Source organism: Limulus polyphemus, unplaced genomic scaffold (genome assembly GCF_000517525.1).
Source record: "Limulus polyphemus unplaced genomic scaffold, Limulus_polyphemus-2.1.2 Scaffold135, whole genome shotgun sequence".
NCBI lineage: Eukaryota > Metazoa > Arthropoda > Merostomata > Xiphosura > Limulidae > Limulus > Limulus polyphemus.
In genome coordinates, this window is record NW_013665745.1 from 111194 (window position 1) to 135102 (window position 23909).

At 30.3% G+C, this 23909-nt stretch overlaps 1 protein-coding gene across 1 annotated transcript; it reads right to left on the reverse strand.

Moving 5' to 3' along the window:
- Positions 1-961: 961 nt before the first annotated feature.
- Positions 962-21521, reverse strand: LOC106473924 (mitoguardin-like). The gene is made up of 10 exons (XM_022379374.1): positions 21489-21521; positions 20882-21097; positions 20118-20239; positions 15020-15092; positions 14035-14121; positions 12158-12256; positions 10949-11083; positions 7883-7936; positions 4715-4831; positions 962-2393 (listed from the first exon to the last, which is right to left on the reverse strand). Exons 1-10 carry the CDS (start codon positions 21519-21521, stop codon positions 2256-2258), a joined length of 1074 nt encoding a protein of 357 aa, XP_022235082.1. The 3' UTR covers positions 962-2255.
- Between the last annotated feature and the right edge of the window lie 2388 nt (positions 21522-23909).

The following is a 23909-nucleotide window of genomic DNA, read 5'->3' on the forward strand; positions in this document are numbered from 1 at the left end:
GCAACAGAGCTTTGCCTATTTACTTAGTGTGGGCAAAGGTGTCCCCAATTATGTCATCTAACTTGTGTGTCTATTTCCAGCAGAGAATATAAGATATAATGTCACTTATATACTTCGGATTGATTTAGCAAAACACAACAGTTAATCTAGAACTTTTTGTATATTATATTAGTATGTGTCACACTTTCCATGTGATATGCATTATGTTACTTGTGTAACTATGCAATTCTTTAAATATAGAACTTAAATGTATAGCTCTAAATTGTATTTCTTACAATTTAAGCTTATTGCAAAAGATTAACTGAGATGGCTATTAGGACAACATTTTTATTTACCATAATTCTGAAATGTTATTGCGAACTGGATTAGGACTTGATTTCGTAGTAGACTTAAGAGGGACAGCTTGGCAACTAGCAAATTCTTTCAAGAAAAACCAGTCCAGGTCACATAATTTTGAGGATGTAATGCTTTAGACCAAAGGGTCAAAGACCACTGGTGGTCTCCGAGCTCATTCAGGTTGCCTCCCAGTGATACAGAGGTGTCTGCGAATTTACAATGCTAGAAACCAGGTTTTTGATACCATGGTTACAGAGCACAGATAGCCCACTGTGTAGCTTTTGCTTAATTACAAACAAACAAACATTCAGGTTATCAGCAGAAAGGAAGATTTTGTATCCCAGCACAAACCTGACACTTGGGACCTTAAAAATTCAGCTATATCAGCAGCACATATTGTTGGCATTACCAAGTTTTTAATATTCATTATAAAACTAAGTTTTAAATAAAAATAACATCTATCTTTTAAGGATGTAAATGCATCATATGTGGTTTGTATATAATAGTTCTAGTTTGAGATTGGGCTATAGTCTATTAGCATAACAGACATGTTTGTTGCTTCCTCTTGTGTTTGTAAATTTCTTATTTAGCCATGTTTATATTTAATAAAAATGACAATTACAACTTTGGGATAAAAGAGCAAATGTATTTACATTCCTTAAACAGAACAACACCATAGTATGCATATGATAACTTATAATACAGAAGATAACATTCAACAATTTTTCTTGTTTTACTTTAAAATCAATAATTACAAGGTATCAAACTTTCACCCATTAATTCTGAGTTTACACATCAGTTATTAGTTTTTCTCTATCAAATACAAAATTTGCACAGATTCACACAATTCTTTGGTAAAACATGTCAATACTCCACAGATTCATTTTACCACATAAAAAAATAAGACAGTCTTCATGTTCTTTTAACTAAACAGCCTTGGAATAAATTTGTTGCTAATAGCACTATAATACACAAAGAGTTTTCCACATTTTCAAAATATGAATTACATCATTAAAAAAAGCTTAAAGAAATAATCTTGATATAGATAAATTAATAACTAACTAAAAGTTTAGTACTTGACCTCTGTTATTAACTATTACTTGACCTCTCTAACACCAAGAAAACACATTATCATATTACTTCAAGTACTCTATTCAGTCAGCTTAATTTTTATGTATAGAACTGAAACACTTAAAACATAATCTAATTATAATTGACTCTTGAAAAAGTAATGTTCTATAAAGTTAATGTAGTCAAAGGATTGATGCTTCAGCCAACAATGATGAAGATATTTTTTTAAATCTTTTATATTAATTATTTTTCAGATTATACATTTAACAGCTGAAAAAAATAATTGAAATAAAAATAAAAGAACAAAAAATATTCAATGCTGTAATTCTATTCAATAACCTATTGTAAAAGAAGAAGAATAATGATTTTTTAATAAAAAAACATTTAATCCAAAAGTCACAAGACATTCACAGAAATATTATACACTGGACAAAAATAATTACATACAGTTATTGTTTTTTTTGTTTTAAATACAAACATTTCATTAGTTAAAAGGTCCTTTTTGTTAACTGAAATAAAATTATTTAGGGTAAGTATTGCAGTTGCAACTTTGCTTTTTGAATTTTTTAAACAAGATAAAGATTTTTCTTTGTTTAGCATGTAAATATTTTTAAGAATTAAATCATTCCATGCTTTGACTTAAACTATATAATACTACAATAAGCTAAAATTACAACATTTTACATATTTTATCCTTTATATACTTCTTTCTTGAACAGTTGCTACAACAGTCTCTGGTGCAAGAACATTACATTTCCATGTATTATTAAACAACATGCTGTCAATGCAGTAATTTACATAAAGATTTCTTTTACAATGAACTAGCCTAACCTAAAATATATACACAGCTATAAAGACAGCCTTTGGCAAGCTCTGTCGTACCTCTCCTCTGCTATTTGGGCAATGTCAGCTGCAAGATCTTCCACTCTTGTGTACCGTACAATTCCAAAGTTAAAAATGTCTCTTAAAAATCCCAGCACTTCATCCTAAGAAATAATTATCAGATTTTGGTTTTCATTTTTTACTTAAGTTTTATTACTGTTGGTAAAAATGTAAGCAGTCTGTTTAGACATGTTCAAAGATTTAATTGTAAGTATTTTCTGATTTGCTTGCCAGCAATTTACAGGTAAGCTGTATCATTCTTTTCCACTGTGATTTTTCATATTTGGTTGATAACACTTTTGCACTGATGTAACTATTTTTTGGTAGTTTATTTATGAGAGTACATTAAAATACATAACAAAATGACAATTTATATCTAAGCTCTTAAAATAGTAGCACATGTGTTGGGGTTGGTATTACTGGACAGACAGAAGAAGCAACTCCCTAGGGCAGCAAAATAAAAATACTTTTACCAATCAAACAATTTGCAAAGGTCACTGTATATTTATAATATCTCTTACGCTTCTCTTAGCTCAGTATGTCAACTGTGGGTGGCCAATGGGAGAATATGGATGGAGCATTCAGTTTCTCACTTTGTAGGAGGTAATTTATTGTTTCTTTCAAAAAAGTGCACAGAATCATAATGTTCCAAAAACTGGTAACTAGAAATACCTAAACTATTTTGGAAATTGGGTCACTGTGACATTTAAGCAGGGCACAAGCTTTATAGACTCAAAGTTTTTTTTTGCTTTCCCAGAAGCATAAAAAGTATAAACATTATTTTTACGTTCGTAGAAAGGAAAAGATAGGTAATAATAGTGATAATTAAAACTGGTTATTCAAGTGTTTAATTGGTGAACATAAGAAAAACATGGTTGATTGAAAGCAACATCTTTTTAATGTTTATTTTTGGAAAGGAAAATCAGATAAAGATCTTTTAAGTTTCTGATATGAGACATTACAAAAAAGTGAGGAAGCTATCTCTTCTAAAACTAGTGAAAAAAACAATGCTACAACTTCTTATTGCACTGTTTTAGAAGTTAAAAATATGAAAATTTCTCATGATAAAGACAATTCTATAAAGAAAGAGTACACATAAAAAATATATTTATTTGATTTTAGTAGTCCATCTAAATTGCCAAATGTCAACTTGTAGGTTATTGTTGGTCAAAATGAGTTGAATACAGCTGTACACATGTGAATTCCCCAAATACGAAAAAAGACAAGAAAATTCACAAGTTATAATACACCATGATTTATTAATTCATTAGAAGTATCAAGACAATAAGCTCAATAGCATCAATTACAGTACTATAACTACCGTACAGAAAGCCTCAATCAAGATACAAGATTAATATTTTTATAATTTCTTTCCATCTTTGAACTAAGTGAAATGCATTTCCCTAGTTAGGATAAGATACATAGTGTTTGATATAAAAATCGCTGTGCTTCATATTAATAAGTAGTAAAATCTAAAGGTGTAAATTAGCAAAAATAATGCAAGTAGTTTTTGTGGAACAACTTAAAAATTATGACTTCAAATATCAATGTTTTTTCACATTTTGGTTTATTTATAAAGAAACTATATATAAACAATACGAAGATAATGAAATTACACTGGTGATAGTCAAAAACAATTCTTATTGAATATGTTTTTTTTGCTATTATTATTATTACTTTTCTCAAATAGTAAGCAGTGTTGATGTTTAATTCTCAGTGATTATTCTTTCCCATTTTCACACACTGAGAAATGTCCCTTGTGCTTGTAATATGACAGATTCACAGAAAATCCTTGACTAAATCCACTTGGTAACATTAAGTCACCCTTTAATGTATTATAGTTTGTTGTATAATCAAAATTTCTATTTTAAGAACTAAAAGTGTGATGAATACGATAATAAGTACAATACAAAAACATTTTTTTTGCAGAAATTAGTAACTTGTGAATGAATTTACTTTTATATTTGAACTTCCTCTGTAACCAGGATATTGTGCTCCTTGAATCAAATGTAGGCTAAACATCAATAAAACTAATGAGTAAAAATCAGTACCAAGATTAAAGCCCCCAAAAGTTTCCACAATTTTTTTAACAATGCAAGAGCTATATCTTCTTTGGGGGTGGTACTTTATGCAGAACTTAATTATCTAATAGCTTCATGATTATATACTTTTTTATTTGTAAAACACACTGAAAATATTTTTTACTTCTGAGAGCTTTTTCACTGAGGTTGTCTTCCTATTTTAAAATACCACAACCTATTTCAGCATGGTCTATACCAGTAATAATGGTTTCATTTCTCTTTACAGAAGCAACAAAAATCAGTACCCAAGAATAAAAAAAACTTGTAGAGTCTTGGGTAAAATGTGACAGAACTCCCAAGCAGATATATTTAATAACTAGACAAATAAGACCAATGATACCTACCTTGAAGAACAGGCAAACTTGTTTCAATTGCTCATTTGGTCCAAGAAAGCCCCATGCCAATACAGGACTCAGGTGTTCCGAAACACCATAAAAATGAGCAATAAATCCATCTGGAAACTGTAATAATATATTTAAAATTACAAACAAGTAATATCTACCTAGTATATGGTATCAAACTATAACTTTTTTATCCTATAAATGAAGACAAGTTATGGACGTTCAAGCACATACTCAGTTTGACTGACATTCATGAAGTGAATAGGAAGTTAAGGTGTTTTCATAAACTTTAAAACTACATGTACCATGTTCATATAAAAAAACATCAAGGACATTTCAGAAAACTCCAGATTCAGACAACCCATAACATATGTACATAAATAATCATTAAAACTAATAATAATAATAAATAAATATGAACAAAATCAATCATTTTATAAACATCCTTGCATGATGGAGGAACTTAAATGAAAAACAATTATGGTATAAAATTCAATATCAAACTGTACATATAACAAATATGCCATCAATTTTGTAGTTTATGTATTTTAGTACAAGGCTTAGAATAGAATCCAATCTAACTCACTGTGACAATATACCAAGAACAATTACTAAATAACCTCTAGCATCTGTAACTGTTAGCCTAACCCTTTCATTACTGTTTTTTGTGGTAAGTCTGTATTATGTACAATAAAATACAGTTGATTGTTAAAATCCCTCCCTTATATAGCACCACATATACAAATATTAAATCAAATATTCAAATGTACAACTAAAAATATTTTAGAAACATTACAATAAATTAACTTATTTGGGAATCACAAATATTTTTCTTCATACAAATTACTAAATTAATTTTTATCAAATGTGATAAAAAAAGTATAACAACTTATCATAGCTTTTTTTTTGCACAAGATAAATGATAAGCTATTATTAGCTGTTATTATTATGTCTAGTTATACAAATACATGAAATTCTTATAGAAACTGTAGTGTTATCTTTTTACTAATGTCTATAAAATTCTATCTGTAGAACTGAAACATCCAAGTGAAACAAGTTATGACATTTGATAGTTCAACTATCAAATCATTAATTTTTTAGCTGTAACTCAACCATTTCTGACACTCTTCAAGTTTATTATTCACATTTCATATATTTAAAACTGACATTTTCAATTAATTTTCCAATTCATGTAGACTACAAAGGCTAAATTATCACATCTTTTGATAGTTAAACTGAATTGGATTATATTTCCTAACATAATCAAGATATCTATAATTAATAATAATATAAATATTTACTTCCACAGTATATTAAGATTACATGTTTTAAAGAATCAATACTTTTATTGCAAAAAGGGTTTTCATTTTTATATTTTTACAGCTTAGTTCAAAATTTTATGATATTTCTTGCCACATTTTGCTATTGCTCAATTTTTTATACAATTCTGAGGACTGTATTTCTGTCCATAATTTATCTTGATACTATATAATACCACTGTCTGTATGGATTTAAATTACTATTATTCACAATGTTTGTACTTGCGAAGAACATTCACATACAAACTACAAGAAAAACAATGATGTTCAGTTAAATAATTCATACGTATATATATATATCTGCTCTCAAACGAATGCACACAAACACACATATATATATATTTGTGTGCATTAATTTGCGTATGTATGTATATATATATATATATGTTTGTGCATCTTTTCTTGAGAAAGAGACAAAACTTTTATACATCTCACAATGCAGAACCAATAATAAAGTAAGTTGATCTATAACAGGTTGACTAAGAAAACAGATTTACATCTTTATGCATACCTTGAAGTTGCTATTTAGTTAAAAAATCTGAAAATAGTTTTATAACAAATATCATTCAACCAAATTCTTAATTTTATTTCAAGTTACAGCTTTTACATTAAGGAAGATTATATTTTAGAACAAGTATGACGTTTAATTCACTGGTGCAATCATTCTCAAGTACACAAGTTTTAACAGTAAATAAGGTTTTAGTATTTAAATGAACATTCAACAATCAAACAATGTTAATGATCAAAATGTCCTTCCTGTCCTAAAAAAATAATCTTCCTTACTGTGAAAGTTGTAACTTGTAATAAAATAATACTTAGTCAGTAAGTAAACTCAAAAGCATAAATTATTAATTTGATAACAGTTTTTATGAGAGAAAAACTGTTTGTTTTGAGCTAATGCAAGTTAAAAAAAATCTAGAAGAATTAACTTTTTACAATTTTACAAATTAGGAAGCACTGCTAAACTTTACATAAGTGTTCTAGGAGGCTCAAAATCATGATATGAGATATGCATATTCTAAGGGAGAAATTAGTATTAGCATTTGTGATTTACAAATAATCACAACATATGTAAATACATGTATTAAGAAGATATTGTAATTTATTTCAATACCATGCATATTACTGGATTTATAACAAGTAAACATAGTAATATCAGTACAATATCAAACACTTATAGCTCTATTTCCCAAATTGGCACCCAAAATATCTTGTGCTCAAATTCAGTCATTTTGTTGCAGTGTTGTTTTACAAAATATGGGAAAATTTGATTTTGTGTTACTGGTTATGTTTAAAGAGACAATTACATATAAGCACATAATTGTCACTTTTAGAACAGCTTTATGTTCATTAGAGCTGCAATGTATGCTATCAGCTAATTTCTCATTACTATCGGTCATGCATGCTAATGCAGCCTGCTTATACTCACAGGTAATCTCACACACAAGACACAAGTACATATAACCCTCCTTTCACCTTAGAGAGGCTCTTGAGTAATGTAGGTTTCATTGTAATACATATATTTTTATGATTGCTCTCATTTTGCTTCAATACTAAATACAGTTTGATAGAGTCAATGAACTTCAGTGACTCATTCATTACTTTTCTTTATTGTAAAATGATAAACTGAAACATCTTTACTTATTTTTTTTACAATCATTTTATTTGACAATGTTTAATAGCTATTGATTTTCATATCTTTGATATTGGTAGGCAAGTAAAAAAAAAAAGAAAAAGAGGTTAGGATAATAAGTGTTTCAAATGGATTCAAAAGTAAAATTATACATAGCTGTGAATCACACCAAAAGTAACAAAAGCCAAATGAAAAGTTTAAATAAATCAACAGCCATACCTTAAGCATTTGACGCTTCGCTTTGAGGACCGACCATACAGCAGTAGCAAGAGCCTGAGATTAGATATAAAAGAATAATTCTTGTAAACAACTGGCACATAACAATCCAAGTGTCTTGAAAAAAGTTGAAAAATCATAAAAAAATGTTACATGCATTTATACAAAAGTATTTACAAATATACATATATAATGTACTAAATCTACATACTTTAGCATTAGTGTTTACTTATGCAGTATGATCCTACCCTTTGGTGGTGAGCTGTAACAGAAATAAATTTGCTTACCTGTAACATGCTGACACTACAATACTAAATAGCTACGTTATGCTTATGGTACATTGAGTTACGTTTTGGTTTTTTCTTAAAAGTGTACAATAAAATTGTGTAAAGATGAATGTCGAATGTCATAGTTATGTTTGTCAATTGTCAATTAAATGCTATATATTAATAGTATAAATATATATATATTGTGTTGTTGTTGGGCGAAGGATTCTTATACAGTAGGTGTCTGTGTCTTGTTGATGATAAATGAATAGCATTCACTCCACTTGTTTTCAAACGAATATATACATTTGGAAAAAGTTAAACATACCTACAACAAATTCTTTACACTATAAAGATTATAGGGATATCATAAACACTATATGGTTCTCTTCTTCTTGTCAAAAGTCCACTTAGGCCTAGTCAATTACCTTAGAATTTCAGTTGGTAAGCCGTAAGTACCTTTCCTTATTTCTATCGCACTAGTATTCTGTGTATAATTCACTTGCAATTGTGGCACGAGATACCACAGTTGTATACTGCTCTTCCAGTTATCCATTGGTCTTCTTTCTTCAAAATACCCTCTATTCCTCTTGTCAAAGTGCACTCAAGCTGATCCAATTACTTTAGAACCATGCTTTGATGGAATAAATTCTTCTTCTTATCTCCTTTTCTACTGTTAGTTTTACTCTAACATATTAAACGTTAGGCCTATCACTTCTACAGCAGTTAACTTCATGCCAAACTTTTCCTTGGCCGTGACTTTACTCTCTTCTGCTATTGTCTGTCTGCTGTTCCCACTCATCTCACACTATTTATATATTTATCACTTAATTGTCTGCCCACTTTCTAGAAACCTCTATATTCTCATGTATTACACACAACATTCAATAGTCTCAACATCACTGAATTATAAATACAACTTCCAACAATCATCTGCTTTTAACTCTCTTATTATTAAAAAAAAATCATAAAATATTAACTCACAAAATAAGTTAGTTAATACTATCTACACTAAACAATTTTTATATCATGACAGATATTATTTATCCTGATTTTAGCTCATTCATGTTAACAGATATATATATTCAAGACTGTCTCACTTTTATCATTTACTGTTACTTAACTGATAACTATTAGAATATTTTTGTTTCATGCTTAAACTGATGAAAAAAATTATTCATATTTGAAAGAATGTTCAACTCAACAGTTTTATTATAATCAGAAATTTCCTCTGTGTGATTTATAAACCAAATCTAAAACAAAAGAAAGATAAATTTTAACATAATACTTAGTTTAAATAATCTAAAATACACTTAACACACTTTAATGTGAAAAACACGTAAAGTGTTTATCTTCCCATTTATTCTTTGTTTAATATTAAAAGAAGTCATTTCACAGATTTAAGCTACTTGGCTTGCCCTTATTTAGAGTGGCTTATCTTTATCAAGTGTGAGCTACCAACTTTTTATAGCACATAATAATTATGCTCAGAAGACTTTCAATGTGTGAAATTCTCTTTGATGTTTTCAATGTAACATTGTTAATATGAATTTCATCATAAGAAGACATGCTGGTAATGCTCAAGAATCTAATAAATTCCTTAAAATGCCTTCAGATCCCCGTATTTTTTCAGCTTTAACATTTTATCAAAATAATGCAGAAAAATGTAATAATCTTTTTCTAAGTGTGGTAAAACTATGATAAATAAATAAATATACCCAAACAGCAAGAGCATATATATTTACGACCATAAAAGAATGGAAGTTGTGTCAATGAAGTAATACATAGGGTTAATTCCACTTCGTATGAACAATTTGTAAAAGGAAGTGAAATGAAATGTTACCACAGATGCAAGCTGTAAAACTATGAGCAAGACAATAACGTTAGTATGTGTGGTTTTGGTTCACAGTAAGTTTTCAACAAGGCAATGCTGCTGTGGGTTGCATATAGCTGGAGTGATTGTCACACCCTTTCCAAGGAAGAATATTTATGTACCAAAATTGTTAAATGAAGTAGAGCTGAAGAATATAATATTTCTAATTTTTATTATTACATTTTTCATTCAGTAACTGATGGGTGTAAAAGACAACAATATTTTTTTTAATAATGTTTAATAAATCTGGAATTTTGTTTTATTTTTTGTAGCACGTAGTACTTTTGGAATGATAACCTAAGATGTCCAGACATCCTCAAGTCATCAAAAGTGAATCCAGAAGGTTAAACTACAGTATCACATCATGGTTTACTTTGTAAAAAATTCTTAGATTTATCATAATTCTAAAATTTAAGTCTCAAGCTGACTAACCAACAGAATTATTTGAAAGGACTTATTTATTAGACATCTTCTCATTCAAAAAGAGCAGCAACTATCATGAAAGAACTATTTTTAAACTTTTAAAAAAGTTCAAACATTCAAAGTAATAATAATTTTTTAAATATATTTCTTCATTAGAAATGCATGTGATTTTAGACAAATGCAATACAGTAGGGATCAAACTTAAAGCTGTGAGGAAAAACAGTATTAAAAAAGTATTATGGTTTAAGATTTATACATTAGAACAGTTAGTACTCTTGGAATGATAATTTTGAAATTAAGGAATAACATATAAAAGCAAAGTTGTAAGGACAAAACAGACTTAAAGAAGTATTGCACATATTCTTACATTTAACTTAAATGCTCGAAGAGTGTTAAAAACAGCATCAAAACAATATTGCCTTTAATATATTTCTAAATTGGAGACAAACATTTTATTTACATAAATTCTGTAAATGAGTGATGTACTAGATATCATAGTAAACTCACTGTTTCTTTAAATCCACTAGATAACCATCTGTTTTGAACTACTGCTAGAACTGATGAAGGAGGGTTTTCCAAATCATCAAATGCATCCAAAAGGATAAAGTCCAGCACCACATCATAGAAGGAAAGACATTTAACCTAGGGAACAAAACAAAATTTTGTCAAAATACAGTTAGTTACCTACGATGTTTAGACTAAAGTTTATGTAAGATGACAAATAATCACTTCTTTTAGTGATACATGTAGTATCAAGGTTCACACTATCTCAGAGTAATATTATTAGTTCATGTGTACAAGTACCTTAGAAGCAAATTTTGTTCTGTAATGAATGATAAAAAACAAAACTGTAAAAGGATCATAAACAAACACAATTAAATATGTTCTAACTATAAGTTGAACAAACTATGAAAGATTTCAGTTATGATGTTTTTGGTAATAAGGGGTTTCTGAATCAAAAATATTGATGAAAAGTCCAAAGTGTGCCTACAGTTAATAAATAAATTGAATTTATTCAAAAACTTAGAAATAAATATTGCAAAAGATAACCCTTAACAAGATTTTTTAATTACTCACTAGAACTGATTTCAAACTTAAGGTTTAACACCCACACACACATATATAATCATAATCATACAGATTATGCTCGTAAATATCATAATGAAAAATATGATCTGATATAATTTAGGTCTCATTTTATTAAAAACTTTGATTTTCTAATTTTCAATATTCTTGTAAAAATAGCATTTGACAGAAAAATGCAAATAGACCACTATGGCAGAAATGCTGACTCATTCAGTCCTAACAGAATTAATCACATAAAAACATAAATGCACAAGTTTAGTTAGTGTTTATTGTTAGCCAAAGCACACTTAAAAAAAAAGAAACAATATTTTAAAACTTGATACTACTACAAAATACATATTTTAGTGTCTAAACATATAAAATCTTCTCATTAAAACTTCAGTATTCGATCTTACAAGTAGATTGTTGGATTTAATATTTATTTAAATCAATTTTTATATAAAACTATTACCACCAATGCTATTTAATGCAATTCCAAACACCTCAACTTTCATAAAATACTCTTTCACTATAACTACCACTGCAATAATTATTGAAAATTTTCTGATTACTGCTTAAAGTAAAAATTAGAAGTAATTTCCACAAATATTAAATAATAATACAGCAATAAACATTTTCATGACTTCTTACTCCTCGTCCTTGTAATTCTTCTTCCATTTGCTTCCAATTCTTCTGGTCATTAACATAATCTAGTAGATTATCATATGCAGCTAAACAGTCCTTGGGATCCTAAAGAAAATAAAGAATTCAGCAAATAATTGTGTGCAATACAACAGGTTCTTTCTCAACACACACAATGATTAGCATGTTCAGAAATTAAATAACACTTACAACTGGTCACTGTACATTCTTAAGTATCCCAGTTTTATTTCACATAGAATATCTGCTATGCTAAATGAAGTTTTTATTTTATCTAAACTGCTTCGTCATTAAACAAACCAGGGCAGGATTTTTTGTATAGCATCTAGTACTCTTGAGATGATAAGTTAGAATGTCTTGCATAAAATGTTGAAATATTCTCTAAGGAGTATATATCATTGCAGGGGTAAAGATCATGTTTGCTAAAAATATCTTGTTTAAAAGAACCTTGACTTCAAAGAATTGTAATTCATCTAAGGTTAACAAACTTCAAATACACACACACACTTGTTTTTTTTTAGAAGACCTACACAACCACAGAGCTTTCTACCACTGAAACATATCTTTAATACAGCATTATAAGGGCCTTCAAAATTTATTGTATGATCTCAAGTGAATTTGAATTAATAAGAAAAAATAAACTGAATATACCAAATGTCCTAATGGAAGTTCAACTGAATTTAATGTAAGTCAAAAACAGGAATTAAAAAAATGGGTAACTATCAAAATAAACTATTTAGATTTTAATTTAATATACGTATAACATAATTATTTTACTATTCAGTCCATCTAAAACAGTAAACATTTTCATACTGTAACCCTGTTAATGGTAAAATTTTGAGTAAATTTATAATCTTGTAACATGATAAAAACATGTTTGTTGCAAAGAAACAGGAACAAGTGCAAATATGGTATATTATTTTAAGCTTAACATATATATATTACATTGTGATATAAATGAGTTGTTAAACAATACAAGAAACAATCTTTTAATTTTCACATACTCAAAGAAATATTTTTTGGATTGTTATTATTATTTGAATGTCTGAATGAATAAAAAAACTGAGTAAAACCCAAAGAACTTAGGCTAAATGAAAAGCTCTATATTACTGAAAATTCTGTTTACGAAATTCTACAATCATAAAAATAAAAATCAACTACTGTCAATTTTTAGTAAAATGAAGTCTTCAGGAAATAAATATCTACTTGTGATTGAAGTTTGTTGTTGTCATTATTTTTCAAAACTTTTCACACAAGCCTAGGATTTTTTCTTAAGATATAACACCTAGGTTGATCATCAAAAGAAACTGGAATTGAATTGTCCACTCTGAATAAAACATTATATGTAAATGAGCTAAGACTTAGGTTCAAATACAGCCATCCCTAATTTCAAACTACAAATCAGAAGGAGGGCAACCAGCCAGAACAAATAATAGGACTGACTATTATATTTATAACGTGTTAATTCGTAGCTGAAAAGTTTCAGAGGCATAACGTCTTGATTCTGGAACCAAGACTAGACCATGCCTGCTTCATTAAAAGGATATTGGCAAAATGCTCAAGCTCCTCTTAGTAAAAAAAAAAGAGTAAAATATTCTTATTTCAGACAAGAACTGGTAAGAATAAGCTGATTTTTTTTAAACAAAAAACAACAACACCTAACATGTTAAAAGCAGGCTTTTCTGTTCACATCAAATATCTCAATGATATAATTACTTAGAACATAATTTATCCCTGCTTCACACACACACACACAAAATAAAACCAAAAAGGGAACAAGCTAGCAAGTGCAGAAGCTTAAGTATTCTAGAAATGTTAGAAAATTGTATAATGAATTTTAAAATTATCCACATATGCAGAGCACTTACACGTTCAGCAAACCACAAAATATCATTTAGAAGCTGTCCTCCTGCATTTGCAAACCATGTTCGAGCATCTTCTTTTTCCAACAAATACTGAAAAAAAAATTACTGGTTTCAGAATCTTTTTTATACAAAAATTAAATGACTTGTATTTGGGTTTGGAGTTTATGTGAATGATTTTTGAAGTATTGTAGTTTTTAATTCAAATGCCTTTTCTCTTTTAGTTTGTAGGTGTTAATCCATTGAATTATATTTTTCTCTCTCCCTGCTTCTAGAGAGCCACAAAAATTCAGTTTACTTAGTTGACAAACTTGGCTATTTGTGTATAAGTATTCAACAATTGTCAGTTTTGACACAAATTGTCCATATAAAAAAAAACCTATGGTCCAGAATAATTTACTAGATCTAAGTGTTTGTTTTCATTTGTTTTTAGTGTTAATTTTGTGTTTGTTTTTCTACCATTTTATATATATATATATATATAATACATGTTCTAGCTCATTTAATCTACATTTCCTTGTGCCTTTTATACATGAATTTAGCATTAGAAACAAAACAAGTAATTTATTTTACAATTATTATCAGTAATAATATTACACATGTCACTAGTATGAAGTGGACAGTCCCAGTATGCTCCTTTATGCTTCTACCTTTCATGAATGAAAAATAATTTTAGTTTTTAAAAAAAATTGCAAATTACACACACATACTGAATGATGTTATACTTAAGTAATCTCAAAATTGTTTTATTTGTCACAAATCCTTAACTAAAGTCAGACTAACTTCATATTAAATGCTGCCCTCTGCAAATAGAAGATTAATAAAAATATACAAGTTCCTCTATATATATAATGGAAAAAACAGGAGAATTATATTTCAGTGATGTGTTCTAAAATCCCAAACTAAATAAAGTTTAAAGAAAATTTATTTAGTCATTCATATAAATAATTAAAGTTAAAAGAATACTGTACTCAAAAAAAGCTACACCAACCTGAAACCCAAGTCTGAGACAGTGAACTTTAGCAAGGAATTCTATATCTGACTGGCAGTTCATGGTTTCTGTCCTAAAATACAAAACACATTTGTTACAAAACATCCACTCTAAGTGGACAAAAATAATTTCAAATATAAGTTCACAAAAAATATATTTTAATAGCTGTGTTTTATAAGGATCTTTTTCAAACTTGAAACATTCAAAAGAATCTATCACGCTTTAAAGTATATACATTTTTGGTTTCTGAAAAATTTTATGTGATTAAAAAAAACATTTTTATTGAAAGATCCACTGTTGAAAGAAGTGTCTGTGTTGTATGTTGATGTAACGAGAGAAACGATTTGTGTTTGTATGGGATACATTTACATCAAAAGCATTGTTTGAACTTTAGTGGTTAACCAAAAACTTATATCTACTTATATATCAGAATTTGCTAACAAATACTTCTAATTCTCAGCTACAAGGATAAAGTCCATGTCACTTTTAGTAAATTTTATATTTTGTTAACAATTATATTTTGTATACTAGACTTTGAGAATTTTTGATATTCTCATACATTAATGGAAGCACTTCTAAGAATAGAAAATGAAATACTGTTGTACTATTTATTGTAGTTATTTGCATTCAGATTCTGAATAGTTCACATGGAAGATGGTTTTCATGTTAAGTATAAAAAAAAAAACTTTTTTTTTACATCTTACAGTTATGCAACTTTCATTTGCATAACCTCTAGAACCTCCTAGGTGAATATGAAAAGATGAAGTTTTTTAAGGTAAATTTTTATATTTTATTTTTCATTCTCTCTACTATATCTCTAACTGTAACTGTTATCATCAACGTACAGTGCAATGAAACGTTTAAAATAAAAAAATGTCCATATCTTTTAACTTTTCATCGCAAAATCTTAAATTGTCTTCTTATGGTCTTATGCATGATTCCACATCTTTACCTTTTCCCTTATAGTTTACTTTAATGTTTTATTTTCCTTTCCTGTTCTTAACAGTTAATTATTTATGTCAACACACATCAACAGGTGCCCGCAGGTAATATAACAGTATCATCAGCAAAGGTACTTTAGCCTCTGCCAAAATATTTTTCATCTCACTTAGTAACATCGGCCTAGTGGAGCGAGGCTATGTTTGGATTATACTAAAAAATTATTAAATCTTTCAAATATGAATTTTAAAACAAAAATAATACATAATCAACTAAAATATAAAAGTAAAACCTAAGTACAATTTAAACTAATATGTATAAGTCAAGGAAAAAATAACTGTGCTAGAGGACAACAAGCATTCAATAATGGTACTGCGATTTGATGAACTTCAGAAAGAATAAAACGCACCAGTTTTAAGCTAACCATTGAGAGTTTGGTGTTTAAAATTAGCTTTCTATTGGTTATAAACATGAGCTTCAAAGTCTAAATATTCATTAGGAGTCTATTTTTTGGCTTTAGATGGTGGACATGGTTACTATCAGAAGGGGAGAAAGATTTACAGCTTCCTCTTTCAAAGTCTCTGAGTGTAATGTGAAACATATTTTGTGGCTCATACCCTTACTATTCTGTCTAGACATTAAACATACACTTTAGATGAAACAGAATTGAAATAGAAGAAATGCAAGCTAAGATGTTTGTAACTGCAAGCACACCATGTCACAACAAAACTAAAGTTCTAATTATTGTTTTAGAGGTTTCTTTTAAAATAAAGGAATAAAAACTTGAGATAATATTAAACTTTGAATTATAACATACTTGATAACAAAAATTTTATTAAAATTGTGACAGTATAGCGGTTTAATTCAATTTTCAATGTAACTCAGTAACACTTTGTGTCATGTGCAGAAAGGAGATAAAGAGTGCACTGGAAGTCAAAGGGTTAAGACTGTGCAATGGGTGACCATGAAAACCTTATTTTGAAAATTAGGCTGGTCCCAGTTTATTAAACTAAGACCCCACACAGCTTTACTTATGATAGTCCATGAGTGAGTGCAGTCTGGAATGGACCTTATTTATGAAGCAACTTACCACGAGAAACCCTTGACATAATCAGTAAGCATTATAGACACTAAATGTCTCCTGGTACAGATTTATTGTTAAGTATACCCAGACTTGAAACAGAGTGGGATCCAGGGATGTCAAAAGAGGCCATTGTAAAAGTAAGAAATAAAAAATTAGAGCTTACCCATTCAGAGCCTGAATGGGATATGGAGAAGGGCAACAGGTGGAAAACAATATTCGAATGAGGAAGAGATGGCCAAATGATGCAGTTAATGTACAACAAAAGAGTGATATGTAGTGCACCTGCCAGCCTGCACGACCTCCTCTAATGGATAACAGAAGTGAGCAGCCAGGGAAAGGGTGAGTTGATAGATTTGATGAGAGGAAACATGGAAGATGCAATGAGAATTTTCAGTCAATGAAGCACAAGCCAGACAAATGAATTGGCACTGCCAACCAATAAAGGTTACTGTACAGAGAATTTGGGTAGAAGAGTTTCAATAGATAAGAAGTTGGGGATTGGAAACTACAAAAAGGAGCCATTTGGGCAACATAACAATGAAGAGTCCACACAGGACAAAGAAGACAAAGAGGATTAGACCAGGAATAAAGATGAGCAATGGATGAAAGGGTAAAAATGAATGAGTTATTTCCCTCTCACGCAGCAGACATTTTCAGAAAAAATGCATGATTGAGATAAAGGAGAATATATAAATTATGATAAAAGTTATGGGAAATGCCAATGGGATACACATCTGACTTGTAATGTTCAGATGCAAATAGGAGTAAACAATAAGTCTTGAGGGAAAGTTGGTACAAAGAACATGAAGCTAAAGGCTTAAAGGGAGGAAGGGTGAGGACATGAAGGGCAACACTGAGGTTCAAATCTGGTAGGACAACTGGACAGAGAGGATGAAGAAGGCAAAAGGACTGAAACAAGAGAGGAAACGATATGGCCAAAATGAAAAGTATTGGATAACACTGCCTTATAGCCCATAATGGATGAAATGGATAAACCACTGTCACAAAGCCAAGTGAAAAAGTCAGAAAGGTGAGGAACAGTCAGTTGGAAAGGGGAGAAGCCATGACACAGAGACCAACAACAGAAAATGGACCATTTATGCTGGTAAACAAGCAAAAAAGAATGAGAAAGAAAGAAAATTACCTGTGAAGAGAGTCCAGAAGGCCTCAAAGGGATCGGATAAAACACACTGGATGAGTGAGGTAGGAATGAAACTGCTGGAGGAGGGATTAGGAAAGAGGAAGCAGCAGGGGAGATGACTGAATAATGTCCAAAAGTGGAAACCATTGCTGGGAATGCAGCAATGAGAAGGACAGACATTGAGTGGTTTGAATAAGTGACAGGACTTGGAGAAGAAGACGGATAGGAAGGTAGATGTACAATCCTGACTGAGCACACCTACAGCAAGAACTGAAAGATGACCAGAATAGAGGAAGATGTGTACTGAGATGGATGACAAAAGTATCCACAAAGGGTACCTAGATGGGAGCATAGCCACTAGAACACCTGAGGGGGGAGAGACCACTCTGTTGGTAGAATCTTGTTGAATCAAGAAAGACAATCTGTGACAAGATTCAGAATGCCTGGGATGTGACAGGCAATAAGCCAAACTTGTCAAGATTGGGCCCATAAAAGGAGATCAAGTGTTCAAAAACAATATGAACAAGAATGGGTGCCCCTTTGATGGTTGATATAGGAGACAATGGTCAAATTATTGGCATGGATCACAACAAAATGCCCAAAAAGATTGATATGTAGAGTTGATTTGACCACAGATCAATGACTGGCTATCTCTTGAGAACCCAAGAAGAAGGAGATGGGCATGGTTGTGAGTAGCTTACTGGGAAGGAACCAAAATAAGCCAATCATTCATGTAATAGTGAAACCAGTCCCAGAACAAGAATATGACTGGCAAAGGCTCTGACTATGAGATGTATGGAGCCAACACTCCATGGGAGAGCATGGACTTGAAACACCCGACCCAAATGACCATCTGAGGTTGAGAAAAGATTCTATAGTGAAATGAGGGAGGTCAATGTAGTGGTTTAGACTCAAGTGATCAATAAACAGATGCCAATCCCCTGTCTTCTTGGGAACAATGAATAGATGGGAATAAAACTCCAGAGATGGAAGATACACCTGTTCTATAGCATCTTTCTGCAAGAGATCCAAACTGCCTCGGAAAGATGCTGGCAAAACAGTGGATCTCGAGGAGGAGGGAATAAAATGGGAACTGGAGATAATGGAGGAGGAGGAGAGGAAAATTGAAGAATTAGACCATCTGCCAAAACCTGAAGATGAGCAAATCAGACTAACTTTACCCCAGCTGATCCTAAATCTAAGGGGCAGTTATTGATGATAATGGCATCTGAAAAGGCAACAATGGAAGACGAGACAGCTAGGATCCAAAATATGTGAACGTGGTACAGGTAGAGGAGAGGAAGCTGGAGGCCAAGAAACAGGAATAAGAGTAGATTGAAAAAGTCAGGAAACAAAAGAAGAAATAGAAGTCTTGCTCCTTTTCTGCACCAATCTGTTTTTGTAGATGTCACTGATTCTTTAGAGACTTGTTTGGAGGAGGCATGTCAACATTAAAAGGTCATGCAGATGAGAAGCAGGTAAATGTCCATGTGAGAGAAAGGCATCCCTGCCAAGGAGATCCCAACAACAAAATAACTATGGAGCGAGAAAGCTGAAAAAGACAAAAATGCCAATGTGAAGAAAAGAAGGGGACACATATCTGCTGAAAACCCTCAGAGGAACAGTAGATAGCTTCAGAAAGAGATTAATAGATGAAAAATAACATAGAAACATTGTTAGGATAAGTCAGAGCCAAGAGAAATGAGTAGAGGAAAAACGAAGGGAAGTAGATGTATCAGAACCCCGTGCCTGAATAAGCGATTCCAAAGTCTGAGAATCAAGAAAAGGAAAATCAGACCTATGGTATGCTGAAGCATGCATGTCCAACTAACATGGGGGAAGATGTTTTAAATGCTCTTTTCTTATATGCATACATTCTAAAAAAAGCTGATTTAAGACAGATGCTTACTGAAATAGAAACAACTCATACAAACCTTAAAATTCGAAAAGGAATGCTTCCACTTTCAAATTGCTTTAGACCTGTCTGGTAGAGTGCCAAATGTTGTAAATCAACACTAGTCTCCAGAAACTCATCGAAGTCTGATATGTCTGCCACCTTAAATTGAAAAAGCACATGGTTACTCAATCTTTAATATAATTACTTTTTTCCTTATAAACTTGTTTGATATTTTAAGTTACATAATTTGTTAATATTTTCAAAACAGAATCTCTAATGGTATTTTAACAAATTTCTAAGTCTAATACTGACTCTTAAATTTTATATTACACAAAAGTGTAAAATATGATCTGCAGAAAATATTAATTTAAAAGGCTTGAACAATTTCAAGATGTAAGGACTACTTTTCATTAAGAACACTTTATTATTTATGGTGAACAAGACACAACCTCAAACATTCTTGCACCTTTGGGTTATCAATGGATTACTTAGTCACTATTCAATATTTCCTAGTGTTGTCTTCTCAAAAACTGGGCATCCTTTTATCATGATATAAGCATCTTTTCTCAGAGCATAATTAAAAAAACAAAAAGTATTAATTTTTTTTCATTATTACAAATCCAATCTATGTATCTTTTTAATGAACTCTACAAAAAAAAAACTTAGAAAGTCAAATTATAATTTAATCATTCCAAAAACATTACCATGTAAAGAGTTACACTCTCTATGCTAGTGCTTATAACTTATCTTAAAACAAACAAAATAAGAAGTTTAGTAACACAAGTGTGAATTTGTACTCACCTCTGAATGTGCAGACACAAAGCTGTCTACTGATGAAGCACTTATCAAAGTTCTTCTGTCCCCATAATATTCTGATGGCCTCTCTGACGTCACAGAATCTGCCCGAAAAAGGACAGAGCTTTCATAGAGAAACAGCTGGCTGCACAGCTCTTGCAGTTTGTAAGCTTCTTCTACAACTTTCTCCAACTGATGTGTAAACTTGCCTTCATCTGGATCCTACCATTGAATAAAATATCCTTCACAATGATTATCAAACTAACTTTAAAAAACATTTTCCACACAAGAATAACACTTAATGCAAATAAATAAATGTTTGCCATCATTATAAATTTGGTATGCTTACAAACATATGGCAATGTGTTACATCAAGCTCTGATGAGTCTAGAATGGAAAGTTTATTTGTTTATACTTATTGCTACTTAATTTGAGTTACTAATCTAATAACCCACCCAAAAAACTGATAAACCCGTTCAAAATATAACACAAGACATTAATAACTTATCTAAATAAGTTTTAATTTGCAAAAGTAAAAGCACAAATATAAGCAAGCAGTGGTTCAGTATTTTAGTTTCTTTTTTCAAACACAAACATAAATCTAAAAGCTCACAAGTCTAATATTCCGAGAGTAATCGAAGTACATAGATGCTTGATTTTTTGCAATAATAAGAAATTCATGGGCCCAATAGTGGAAATACAGATGTTGTGACTTGTTGTTGATGAAAGAAACAAGACAGAATGTGAAGTTAAAAAAAAAACTTTATATCCTACAGAAATGAAACAGAATAGCAGCTGCTCATACTAGTACAGACCTAATTTAGCAAGGTACAGTTGTTCAAATAAACCCTTAAAACCGTGCTTAAGTTAAAGTAAATAAGAGGAATTACAGGTAATAAAATTAACTTTGCTAGAAAACAAGTTGAAAATAGTTTGGCTGGTTAACTGCAAGGAAAAACACACAATCAGCAAATGTCAAAATAATTCTTATTTAATTAGATAATGCACCTAAGAACACAGAATAATAACACATAAAAAGCAGCAATGTCCAATAACTATCATAATCTATCTGACTTTATAACTATGAGATAAGAGCCATTGAAAATTTAGCTAAGCTTGTCAACGTGAATACCGTGAGAAAAAGTTTCAAACTGCAGGTGAAATAGACAATACTCTGTATAGAAAACAACCTAATACAATAAGTCATTTGGTAGACTGAAACTATGGCTATCTATTGGTTATAAATAATATTGTATAAAGTGTCACAGAGAACTATTGGTAACTTGTGAAACAGAGGATATGACAGGTAGATGTAGTAAGCGGGTCTGATTTTCTAGTTTATGGCTCCATAAACAAACAAGATTGAAAGCTATAAAAATTATGCTTTGCACTAGTAATACTTATATTATAATGAGTAATTTACATTGAATTCCCTACTTCTTAAATGGGTGGTAAATAAATTAGCAAAGAGGGAAGACCTAGATACCAAATGTCACAATTCTCAAACTAGGCAAGCTTGGGGATTTTTTTAATATTTCCTTATAAAATAAAGAACTTAACACTTATATAATATTAAAATTTGAATTATTAACTACATTTTAATGCCAAGTTGATTCATATACAATGATGATAAAGTAGTTTAATTAAACTTTGAATGCAATTTTCTAAAAAGTCATGATGCGTGCATTTTGACCTACCCAAAGACGGTTAATGTAGAGCACAATTCAAATATTTACCTATGACAAATGAAGAATTAAAGCAAGATTTGACCTACATTTCATTTAATGCATAAATGAAAGCATATAAACATATTATTCACACATTATATCTTTCCATAATGAAGACATTCCATATGTCAAAAAGTTTATCATTGCGACTATGAAATATTTATAGTTAACCCTCTCACCACAGGTATCCTTTACTGCACATGAAACGAGGTCTTAATGTCTTACATTCAAAATTTTAATAAACTACTTTTTGTTTATATTATATCAATTAGTATAACATAAAGTCTTAGCTAATAATCCATATTTTAATGGTATATAAGTTCTAAGTTCTTAATTTTATAAAGTAATATTATAAAAAATCCTGAATTTCCCCTAGTGTGACGCACGTAACACATTTTCTCTAGCTATCTTCTCATCTCTATTTTATCCACCCCCCCCAGAAACTATGAAATTCAACGTAAATTACTCACTATAAAATCATGATTGCTCAGACAAACCACAATTTTTATAGCCTTCAATTTTGTGTGGTTACAGAGCTATCTGCCACATCCTTTCTTTCACAATTTGTTGATAGTTCTCTCTTACGTTTAATTATATATATTACCTATAACCAATAGAAAATCAAGGTTATCATCTATCAAATGATGTACTGTATAACATTGTGTTCTGAACAAAGAATAGTGAATTTCACTTCTAATATAACTTTGATTCCCATTGGAGTCACAACGGCTAGCTTGGATGCACTTGTAACGGCTCTTGTCACATAGTTAGAAAGCCTGAAAAATTGTGATTGATAGAGGAAATTGTCTGCTTTTTGCATGTTATTATTCACTGTTCTTTGGTGCATAATTTAAGTCAATAAAAATTATTTAATGCACTACTAGCACTAGTATAAAAAAGTAAGGTTAAGTGTCATCAATAGTCAACAACAACAAAAAAAAAGAATAATCAGGTGAGTACTTTATTTCTTGTTTTTCATGTTTATTCTTTATTTTTATTATAAAAGTAACTAAAATGTAAAAATAGGAATGTCTTTAGGTTATTTAAGGTTAGATTAGATAAAATAAATAATAATAATAATAATATAATAAAAAATGTTCACAAGGCACACAGGCAAGCAGCACGTAGTAGAGTAACTTGAGCTACACTTTCTCCAAGTGATTTACAACTTATAGTGGCATAAATAATAATAGTTAGAATTAGTTGTAAATCACTTGGGGAACATGGAGCTCATGTTTTGCTATCAAATGATATTATCCACGAGCTACTCCAAGCTGCTCGCATGTGTGCCTCGTGTAACACTTTTT

Bases quoted from the DNA above. Each gene is read 5' to 3' on its own strand.
- LOC106473924 (XM_022379374.1), bottom strand. From the start codon at position 21,521: ATGTACTTCGATTACTCTCGGAATATTAGACTT. The intron at 20,240-20,881 runs GTGAGTACAAAT...TTTCAATTTAAG, and splicing joins TTGTGTCTGCACATTCAGAG to GTGGCAGACATATCAGACTT. The intron at 12,257-14,034 runs GTAAGTGCTCTG...TATTTTCTTTAG, and splicing joins TTTTGTGGTTTGCTGAACGT to GATCCCAAGGACTGTTTAGC.